General features: G+C 31.9%; 1 protein-coding gene and 1 long non-coding RNA gene across 2 annotated transcripts; one reads left to right on the forward strand and one right to left on the reverse strand.

The window, feature by feature from the left end:
• Positions 1-256: 256 nt before the first annotated feature.
• On the forward strand, positions 257-4,561 carry LOC106779271 (calcium/calmodulin-regulated receptor-like kinase 2). Its single transcript, XM_014667353.2, has 8 exons — positions 257-651; positions 1,555-1,947; positions 2,288-2,441; positions 2,950-3,076; positions 3,243-3,325; positions 3,402-3,473; positions 3,792-3,995; positions 4,076-4,561. The coding sequence occupies exons 2-8, from the start codon at positions 1,622-1,624 to the stop codon at positions 4,382-4,384; spliced, it is 1,275 nt and encodes a 424-aa protein (XP_014522839.1). The 5' UTR covers positions 257-651; positions 1,555-1,621; the 3' UTR covers positions 4,385-4,561.
• Positions 4,562-7,934: 3,373 nt separating this feature from the next.
• LOC106779311 lies at positions 7,935-8,863 on the reverse strand. Its single transcript, XR_001377156.2, has 3 exons — positions 8,772-8,863; positions 8,616-8,681; positions 7,935-8,518 (listed from the first exon to the last, which is right to left on the reverse strand). It is a non-coding gene; the product is annotated as an uncharacterized LOC106779311 (long non-coding RNA).
• Positions 8,864-11,150: the final 2,287 nt, after the last annotated feature.

Genomic DNA, 11,150 nt, shown 5'->3' on the forward strand with positions numbered 1-11,150 from the left:
TGTATAAAGTAATTATTAAACATCGATACTAGATTAGTTTTCATAAAAGCCCTTTTAACAATTTTTTTTCTTTAAATAAAGTTAAAGTATTTCTTAATTAAGGTAGATTATTAAATATTTTTTTATTTCTTTTGTCCTATAACATTAAATCTTTTGTCTTATCTAAGTTTTTTTTCCTCTTTTAAATGTTAGTAACTTCATAAAAAAGAAAAATAAAATATAAAAACAACATAAGAATCATAACACAACAAAGGAACAAAGAAACAAACATCCTGAAACCTTGTACCCATTTTCCCAAGTTTTTAAAACCTTAAAATCCACTCTGACTTCAATTCAACTGCACTTAACGCCCTCACCCACTCCACACCCCTCTTTTTTATCCCCACTCACTACCATTTTCCAATCCAACACAAACACCTCTATCAGTTGCCCTTTCACTGTTAAACTCTCATCACAAACAAAAAAAGCAGTTTCTTTCATCAATTTGGTCTTGGTTTCTTCCACACATACCATTGACTCTGGACTCCAAAGTCAACAACAGGCTCATATACCCAAAAGGGGGTTGATTTCAGAACCATGGTTCGCACTTCGCACACCCCAGATCAAAATAATGTGCTTTTTCCATCATGGTGTTGTTATTCTGTTGATTAGGTATGTGGGTTTGCTTTTTCTTACAAGTTCGGTCAAGGTTTCTGATGAAATTTTTAACTTTCTGGATTTTATTTGGTGGGTTTGTTTTGTTGCTGGTTCGTGGGTTCTTTCTTGTTTAGGCTTTCACCGTTCGCAGAAGGTGGGGAGAAGTGGGAATCTTTTTTCATATGCTCATGTTTGATAGACTGTGCATAGTGGATGAACCATTATAGGATGTTGATGAATTTGTGGATAACACACAATCTCCTAATTCCACCCTACTCCATTTTACTGTTATCTGAACCATATAATGGAAGAATAGGGTTTATTTCTGTTGTATGTTTCTATTAATTTTTCAGATGTGCGATCTAATCTTCAGTGAAACTTGTAATATGACTCAGTTCTTTATGGTTTTACCTTATAGTCATCCACTGTAAAAGATAATTAGCCTGTCTTTCTGTTTGTTGTAGTATTTTAGGGAAAAAAAATTGCTTTGTTTTTCTTCCCAAGGCTCTTTTAGAAAGATGCAAAATGAAAAGACGTGTTTCTTCTAAATAAGGTACTTCAGATATTCATTTAGGCATCGATGTCAGAATTAAGGTATCCGTGTTACACTCTTTAGTTAAGCACACTTTTAGGTGTTTCACCATCGATAATAGTATGAATGTTTTACTGACAGTCAATTTTTAGCCTTTTCTGCATTTGTTTAATAAATTTGCATACATGAGTTTAACACCTGAAAGTTTGCAAATGCTATTGCATTTGAGTCATTGGTTTAGATAATCTTTTATCTCCTCTATTGTCAAAAGGGGCACATAAACTAGAAGAAAATTTGGATATGTTACTATCTTGGGGATCAGTTGATGTCATATAGATCTGGATGGAGCATTGAACTAACATAAAATTGTGCCAACTCTGTGACAGTGGGCCTCTGCAGTACAAGTCTTCTGCAAAATGATTTCATTGTTTGAGTATCAAGAGAGATCAAAGAATGGTTCGCCAAACTGATTTAGTTATCATCGGTGTTTCTGCTGGTTTGGCACTTGGAATTCTGATATCTTGCCTCATATTTTTCGGCATAAGGTGGTGCAAGAAACGTTCTGCTCATCTCAGACTATCTGCAAATGAGTCTAGTGTCACAACTCTTCCAATACGAACAAATGGGTTGGGAACAAGTACCGACTTTAGTGCATCACTCAATAGTTCCATAGCCACATCAAGGTCAGAAAGTATCAAGAAAAGCTCCCATTTCAGTTGGAGTCCTCAAAACAAAGACCGGTTTGCTTCGGCATCAGGCATTCTAAAGTATTCATACAAGTATGCACATTTCTCTCTTAAGCATGAAGTTAAGTCTTTTTTTTTTTTTTTTTTATATCTAATTGTTCTGTATATGGATAACTACTATTAAATTTGAAACATATAACTATAGATATCAAAATGTGTTCAGTATTTGATTTGTTGCATCCTGAAGTTTATATATTTTTTTATCCGGAAGTTTCTTCATGAACTGCCTTGCAAGTTTTACCTTAGTTCAGAAAACAAAGGAAAATGAGAAAGTAAGGAAATGGAGATGTACAGTAATTACTGTTAAAAACACTATTAGAGGGATATTAATTAATATTGTAATGGTATGAACCTTACACTTTACATGATGCAGAGAAATTCAAAAGTCCACNCAAAATTTCACAACAACCTTGGGACAAGGATCATTTGGGACAGTTTATAAAGCGACAATGCCTACAGGGGAGGTTGTAGCAGTGAAGGTGCTTGCACCCAATTCTAAACAAGGGGAGAAAGAATTCCATACAGAGGTATATTTTGTTACTTGGTTTGTGGGGTGCAGAATTTTGTATTCTTTGAATCTTTATGATCTGTATAGTACTAGAAAAAGGTTACATAATTATCTTATACGTTTCCTCCTGAGCAATTTTCTTTTTTTTCCTTCGATTCGGAGGCTCATAAACACATTAAAGTTTGAAGGTATTAAGCCGTTGCAAAGTTCATAGATGATTTTATACTTATTTATTTGACTTGTTGGAACATTACCATATGAATGACCTTAAAATTTAGAAATGTTATTTTGGTTTTTGTAGTGTGGTTATCATAATTGGAAATGAAAGCCTGTAGTGGTTGTTCAATTTTCAAGACTGAATATATCACAATTTAAAATGGATAGGGAAGATCACTTCTGCAAGTTTATATCATATATGTAATTGATGATATTGGTTCTAATTTGAGCGATACAGGATAAGCTGATATATTATAACATCATCCATCAGTTAAGTTTGTTGAAGTTTTATATTTAACTTATTGCTTCAGGTATTTCTGCTAGGAAGACTGCATCACCGGAATCTTGTGAATTTGGTTGGATATTGTGTAGATAAAGGGCAACGCATACTGGTTTATCAGTATATGAGTAATGGAAGTTTAGCAAATCTTTTATATGGTAAGAAGAAGGTCTTTGTTCTTCATCTATGTTTATTTAAATTTTTAAATGAATGTTGTTTACCGAGTATGTATATAATTGTGTGTCTTACTTCTTCTGCATGTTTTTAGTTGTCACATGACAAACTAAGTTGTCTCAATTGAGAATAGTCTGCAAATGTTTCTAGGTGAAGAAAAGGGATTGAGTTGGGATGAAAGGCTGCAAATTGTTCTTGATATTTCACATGGAATAGAATACCTTCATGAAGGAGTATGTATTTTCATTGATGTATTTTCTCCTTATGTATGTGAAAATGTGTTGCTGAATATGAACATGCATGGAACAGGCTATTCCACCTGTCATACATCGCGATTTAAAGTCTGCCAACATATTGCTAGATCACTCAATGAGAGCTAAGGTAATAATATTATTGTATATGCTCTTTTTAATAGTCAAATTCCCTTTCATTTTTCTAAGTTTGCATAAGATATTGAATCAAACAGTGATATCCTTCCTTGGTTATGTTGTTATTGTTGATAAAAAAGAAATTAGTGCATGACTACAAAATCAGAGAGAAGTGCTTATATGGTGGCTAAATGATAGAAATTCAATGAGCTTAGGTGGCATTTCAAAAGCTTGTGTGTATATATATTATAACAGTTAAATTTGACATCTATGGTATTGATAATATTCTATCCAAATATAAATGAATTATGCTGAAAATTGTACTGTGCAGGTTGCTGATTTTGGACTCTCAAAAGAAGAGATCTTTGATGGCAGGAATTCTGGTCTGAAAGGTACATATGGCTACATGGATCCTGCATACATTTCCACAAGCAAGTTAACAACTCAGAGTGACATATATAGTTTTGGTATCATAGTTTTTGAGCTCATCACTGCCATCCACCCTCATCAGAATTTGATGGAGTATGTCAACCTTGTAAGTAATTTTTCTTTGTAAAAAATATCATCTTCTTAGACTTCACAATTTCTGTCTCATTTTCTTGTTTATCTTGCAAGGCTGCTATGGATCATGATGGTATAGATGAGATACTTGACAAGAAACTAGTGGGAAAATGCAATCTTGAAGAAGTGAGGCAACTTGCTAAGATTGGACACAAATGCCTGCACAAATCACCTAAGAAACGCCCCTCCATAGGTGAGGTTTCTCAGTTCATATCAAGAATAAAGCAACGTCGTCAGCGCCGTCTGACAGAAGATAACTTGTCATTTGCAAGCAACAACTTTTCTCGAGCTGTGAGTCGATTAGAAGATCGACAGGTTGAACTTAGCAGGATGTCAACCATTAGCCTAACAGAAACTGTATGAACATACTTGTATATTGGGTCACTTCAAAGAATCACTTTGGTCCATTGCTACCATGGGACCAAGAAATTTTTCAGCTAATCTAATGAAACAACTTCTACTACAAAATGTTGAAATCAATGTTCCAGTGTTGTCAATTTTTAAAAGTTAAATATATTTTAATTCTCTTTGAATGCAAAATTGAAATTCATTTTTATTTTAAATTTTAATATATTTTGATTCTTAAAAAAAATAATAAACATATTTTTTTAGTCTAATCATGTTGAATTAATTTTACGTGTTAAACACGTTTTAGGTTAACGTTTAAGATGTTTACATTATCTTAAACAGTCCGATTCTTAGAAAAACTATGTCAAATCTAATAAGGAAAATATCAGACTAAACAATATTTGTTTGGCAAAGGTATCAAAGTTGTGTTGGAATCTTTAAAAGGAAAGAAAAAGATTAGTGTATCCATGAAATTCTTGTTAGTTTCTATTAATTGTAAATTCTTAATTTAAAAGCTATGTGTATTTTGATATGTTTATAAAAAATGTTTGCAGAAAATAAAAATAAATAAGACTAACTAAATGATTAGCAAATATGAGATTGAAATAACTTAATTTTGTTTGTTTGTGGGTTTATTTATATATGAAGCTAAAGTTTTCTTATAGCAATTATATGTTTATAAGGCAATATTGATTCCTCAAGTATTGATAAATATTCTTCCACGAAGCCATATGACATAAGCAATCGACATACTAAAAATTATTCCAAACACTAAGATATTGAGTTATTTCAAATACTAAGATATTGAATGATTTAATTAGATTTAATCTTAAAAATAAATTTTCATAATGTTTCTTAATCTTTAATGTTATTTCAAATGTTTCTTACTAAGTTAAAAATTAAAACTAGTATAATAATATAAATGATGTGATTTGATTTATATGACTTTTTGTTATATGATAATTAGGGTGTGTTTACTTTGGAATGATTTGAAAAGGGTAAGGGGATGAATCTTGAGGGGATTTTAGAGTGAATTTATTGTTTTTTTTTTTAGTGGATTTCGAGGTGAGTGAGAATGAATTTGAGAGTAAAATGTGTGAAAATTAATAAGATTTAACTGATGTGGTAGATAAAAAAAATTGTTTAATTGATTAAAATTGAAAGTTACCAAAATAATCATAATTATTAAAGTAATATAAAGTGATAATTGTTAATATTATATATAATTGTAAAAATATTTATAAAAAAATAAAAATAATTTAAAAAATGTAAAAAAAATTATAATTTAATAAAATGATAATTATTGTGAAAGCAAATACAATTGTAATTTTTTATTTGCACATTTCTTAATATTAAACTTGTGAGGTCCGTCTAATACTAAAAAGTGATAGAAAAATATTGGTTTAAATCCTTTTTTATCCCTAAGTTATAAGTTGGTGTTCAGTTTAGTTCCCGCTTTTAAAAATGTAAACCTTTGGTCCCAAAATGTATCAAATCAGTCCCTAAACTGCTGAAAAGTATGTGTTTAAAAGCATGTAAGGACAGCTTTATATCATGTAAGCATGCAAATATTTCATATCACCCATACATCCACCAAAAAATCAGTCCCAACAATTAACGGCTGGGACTGATTTGATACATTTTTTATAACTTCGGGACCAAAGGTTTACATTTTTAAAAATGGGAACTAAACTGAACACCAGCTTGGACTAAAAAAGGATTTAAACAAAAACATATTCCATAGCACATCTTCCATAATTAGATAAGTTTAATCATTTTATTTTATCATTGAGTATAAAGGATTGGTTAAAAAATTGTATAAATAAGTAGTTGCATAGCTTATGTATCTTTCTCTTTTTGTATCTTCTAAAAAATACTAGCAAGAAAAAAGAAAAAACTAATGATATTTTGTTTGCTAGATACTTTCTGAAAGTTTAACTACTTTGTAATGCTAATATAGTTAAAAAGACATTTTTCTTAGTTTTTCTACATTTTATTAAATAGTTTAACCAATTAACATAGAAAAATATTTTGAAATATAGACCTAGAATGATATTTATTATTATTATTATTATTCGAAGTAAAATGTACATGCAAAAAATATACAAGTAAAAGAGAAATAAAGTAAAATGTTGTTTTTGAAGAATGGAAGTTAGAAGAAGACGAAGAAAAGCTGGGCCGCTACATTGACATTAGGGATGACAAAAAAATCCGCGCTTGTAGATATTCACAGATAAAATCCGTAAAGGATAGTTGATACCCGTGGATATTTACTATTCGAAACTCGCAGATAGCGAATATTTTAATACTCGCTTATAAACGGGTTGGGTGCGGGTATTATACTATCCGTACCCGCGGATATCCGCTACCCGCAAAAAATAAAAATAAAAATTTAATTTTTATTTTATTAAGTTAAATTTAATTAAAATTAACATTAATTTATATTTTACAAGGTTAAATTTAATTAAAATTGTACTATATGAAATATATCGATCAGAATTAATTGTCATTTATGGACAATTAACATGTATTAATAAGTGATATTGCCTTACTCTTTACAAAAATATTGATCATTGGGTTTGATTTCCTAAAAATATAAATATATTGCGCTAATTAATAGGTCATTGTCTTACTCTTTACAAAATATACTGTATTAATTATTGGATTTGATTGCCTAAAAATATACTGCACTAATGGTTAATCAATGGACTTGCCTGCCACAGGCTCTATAAATATACAATTAATGTCTAGGTACAATCTTTCTCTTCTATGCTGATAAAATTTAGACCTTTTTATATCATGAGCGTCAGAGTGTCTCTTCAACACGTCAAGAAGGATTGAAGATCAAATGAGAACAAAGCAAAGAAGGATGAGTGACCCTCCGACCAATTCAACCGAAACAAAAATTATATTTTAATTTATATTTAATTTAATTTATATTATATTTTATACATTTTTTTGTAATTCTATTTAGGCTTAAATCCTTAATTGGTCCCCATGTTAGGAGGTAATTTTCAGTTTAGTACCCAATTTTAAAAGTGTATACATTGAGTCCCCATGTTTTGCAATTTGTGTCAATTTAGTGAATTAATGACACTTCAAACAAGTTTGTAACAACAATTGGAAGGTGTCCTAAAGTTCAAACAGTTCATAAACATGCTGCAACTCAAAATGACTTGTCCACTTGCAATTTTCAAGCCAAATTGATGGTTCAAAGAGACTAAATTGACATAAATTGCAAAACATGGGGACCCAATGTATACACCTTTAAAAGCGGGTACTAAACTGAAAATTTGCTTTTAACATGAGGACCAATTAAGGGTTTAAGTCTTCTATTTAAATTTTATTTTAATAATTTATAAAAATATATATTTTTTTAAATATTTGCGGGTATCCGCGGATATCCACGGGTTTTAAAATATCCACAGATATTTTTTAAGCGGGTATCTGTAAGGGTAGCAGGTAGATTTTTTTTGGGGGGTTACTCTCTACACCTCCCCATTTGCTCCCTCCACCTCCCTATTTTCCTGCATTTTTATTTTAATTACAAATATAACCTTTTGATTTCCTTTTTTAACCTTTATAGTTTTTTATTTTTTTACTTATTTACCAAAACCCTACTTTATCTTTGATCTCTCACCCCCTCCCAAATTTCAGATTTGAGATATAGAATAAAAATGATTTTACGAGAATAACATGCACACCATGATGATGTGAAGTATGAGGAGCCAAGGGTTGATTGTCAAGCTTTTCAATATCATCAGACGACTTTTTAGATCTTTTCTTCACCAGAAAGAATGCCACTAGTGTCGCAACAACCAGGATGGAGATTACTATTCCAGCAATGCCACCACCTCCAATACCAGATTTTTTTCCTCCATCGTCACTTGAGCCAGTATCTGATGGGGTATGTCCCCCATATTTGTGATTTCGATTTCTTGGTACTACTGGAGGTGTCCCAGGAGGAGGTGGGGGTGCAGTCCTGAGCTCCAATCATTACCATCCTTTCTGTCATTAAATTTGACCATTTTCAAGATTTATAGAATTTATAACAAAATAAAAAGTGTCGATAATGACAATGCTTACTGCAAGTTTATGTTATTCAATTGTTTTGGTATCCAGCCTGTAAAATGATTATTTCCCACATTCCTGAAATAAATTTAAGAACATAAATTAAACCGAAAAGATATTTCTTTAGAAATATAGGAAAGAACATTCCAAGCAGATATATGAAACAGAAACACACAGAGTTTCCAGAGGCAGATTAGCAAGGACATTAATGGTGCCTGTAAACTGGTTGTTTTGCAGATACCTACATAATAGTAAACAAGTCAACTCAGAATGCAATCAACACCGTGTAAACATAAGCAGAAAAATGGAAAAAGAAAAGTCAGACATTTACATGGTGCTTATGCTAGAAAGTGAGCTCAAAGTCTGAGGCAGGTCACCTGTAAAAGAATTGAATGAGAGATCCCTGCAACAAAAAATAGATATTATAAACTGGCCTTGAATCGTCACTAAAGTAATTCTAGCATTCTAGATGGATGTCGACATCCATTTGTCCTTAAACGGATATTGACATCTGTGGACGAATGTCCACGTCTGTTTAAACGGTTTCACAACTTTGGGATTACGTACCTCATGTCGCCTTTTTCACAGCCACTGTAATTTGTTAAAGCTTTGATAGATTTGAGTGTACCATGGCCAATCCTACACAGTTTTATTATCAATGACTTGCCAGAGTTTTACATAAACAATAACAATGAAAAAAAATAAGAGAAAAATTTTCTAAAAGAAAGAATGAAATCCAAAACCTGAAGGGAAAATAGAATAAATAGATTGTGTGGGGTGAATGACTGAGATTATAAAATTTTAATGTTAAATATAAATATTTTTACTAAAGGATATAATAGGAATGAAAAAAATAAAGTAAAGGGTAAAAGAGGAAAGAGGAGGGGGAGGAAACAAATGGGGAGGTGCAAGGAGCAACGCCCTTTTTTTTGTCGAGTCGGGTTGTGGGTAGACACTATCCGTACCTGACCTGATCCGTTGCCATCCCTAATTGAGACACATCAACACGTGTGAAGGAAAGCATGGAGAGGTGTAGAGGCTTGTGGAATTGAATAAATCACCATGGGAATAAATCCCTAATTGGAATCGAATACTAAAAAATTGGGAACAAAGTATAGCTTCCTCATAACCGAATACAACTCTTTTTCAACTCCTTCTTCAAGCTTTGTTATTCAACTTCTTCATCTTCAACCGCTCTTTATCTTCATCTTTAACATGAAAGCAACCATCAACCACTCTTCATTCTTAGTCATCATCTCCAACCTTTGGAATCAAATTGTTTGCATTTTTACATGATATTTTACGCTTGTATTCTTAAGTAGTATTTACAAATAATGGAGGGCAAAGTTAATATTTCAATTAAAATCACCGCAAATACGAGCATATTAGTGGAGTGATGAAAAGGTACCTATGCTGCAAATCAGCTCAAATTTATCTTCGTACATCGACCGAAATGAACACAATGTAACTCGCAAATCCGTTCTAACTTTCTCTCTTGAACAGTGCAATCTCCTAATGCAAACACATTCTTATTATCATTTAAAACAAATTCTGGTTTAGTAATAGTTATATTGGAAATTAAATTTGTGACTTTAATTCTAATACCAATTTTTAGATTGAGTGATTAAACTAAAAATAATAGCTAATTGCGACTTGATACATGCGGTCTCTACTATATGACAATTGATGTTAATTACAAAAATTTATCTTGCATATGCAATCAATAAAAATATATTAAATCACCAACATCAAATAAAAACTACCATTAAGCTAAATTCATTATTAATTATTAAAAAAGAATGCATTAGGAAATAATAAGTTAATTTAAAGGAGTTCGAATAAAGTTTAAACACTTTTTGCAAAAGTATTGGAAAACAGACAACTTTTATTACATGGGTTATTGAGATTTTAATGTTTAATGTTAATGCATTAGAGTTCGGCTTATAGTTGAGAGATAATCTTTCACATTTAAACAAAACATAAATCTAACTCACATGATATTCAAACATGAGTCTAATCCAAAAATAAGATATTAAAACCACACTCGATGTAAAACATAAAAATAATAACTTTACATATTTTCACTCACACTAGTGGAAAACGCGGTTTAAGATTGGTTATTTTGGGTCTTTAATGTCTCATTCACAACCGACGTCAATACCGGTGACATCAATGGGACGTCGCACATCCTACACAACAAGCATCAGTTAGTGCCATGTCGGACGTCACTAAACGTCGGTGCAGGCGTAATCCGACGGCTAAAGGCAATATATAGACGTCGGATAAAGCAATAATCGATGTCTAAGAGCACATAAAGACTTCGAACATGTCACTGACCGCCGTCTAATGTCACTATTAGATGTCGGTGTATGCATTAACCGACGTCTAATATAGACGTTGTGTTTTAGTGCAGTTTTGTTTCTATCTTTGGATAGCCTAGTAGCACATTCTTTCTTTGCAAGTTTTCTCCGAAAAAAAGCTTGCCTCTTTTGAATTTCTCATGGCATTTCGACTCAAAACCGAACCTGGGTCTGTGATTAGTTCCATTTTCAACTGCAAGAGGGAAAAATTACAGTGAAACGATAACTAGGCAACGACCCAGGGTCGTTTTTGGGTCGAAACGCCACGAGAAATCCAAAAGACGCCGTTTTTTCTAGGAGGCAGCTAGCAAAGGAAGAATGTGGTACTGCGTTACCCTAAGAGAGGAACA

Source organism: Vigna radiata, unplaced genomic scaffold (assembly GCF_000741045.1).
Source record: "Vigna radiata var. radiata cultivar VC1973A unplaced genomic scaffold, Vradiata_ver6 scaffold_190, whole genome shotgun sequence".
Classification (NCBI taxonomy): domain Eukaryota; kingdom Viridiplantae; phylum Streptophyta; class Magnoliopsida; order Fabales; family Fabaceae; genus Vigna; species Vigna radiata.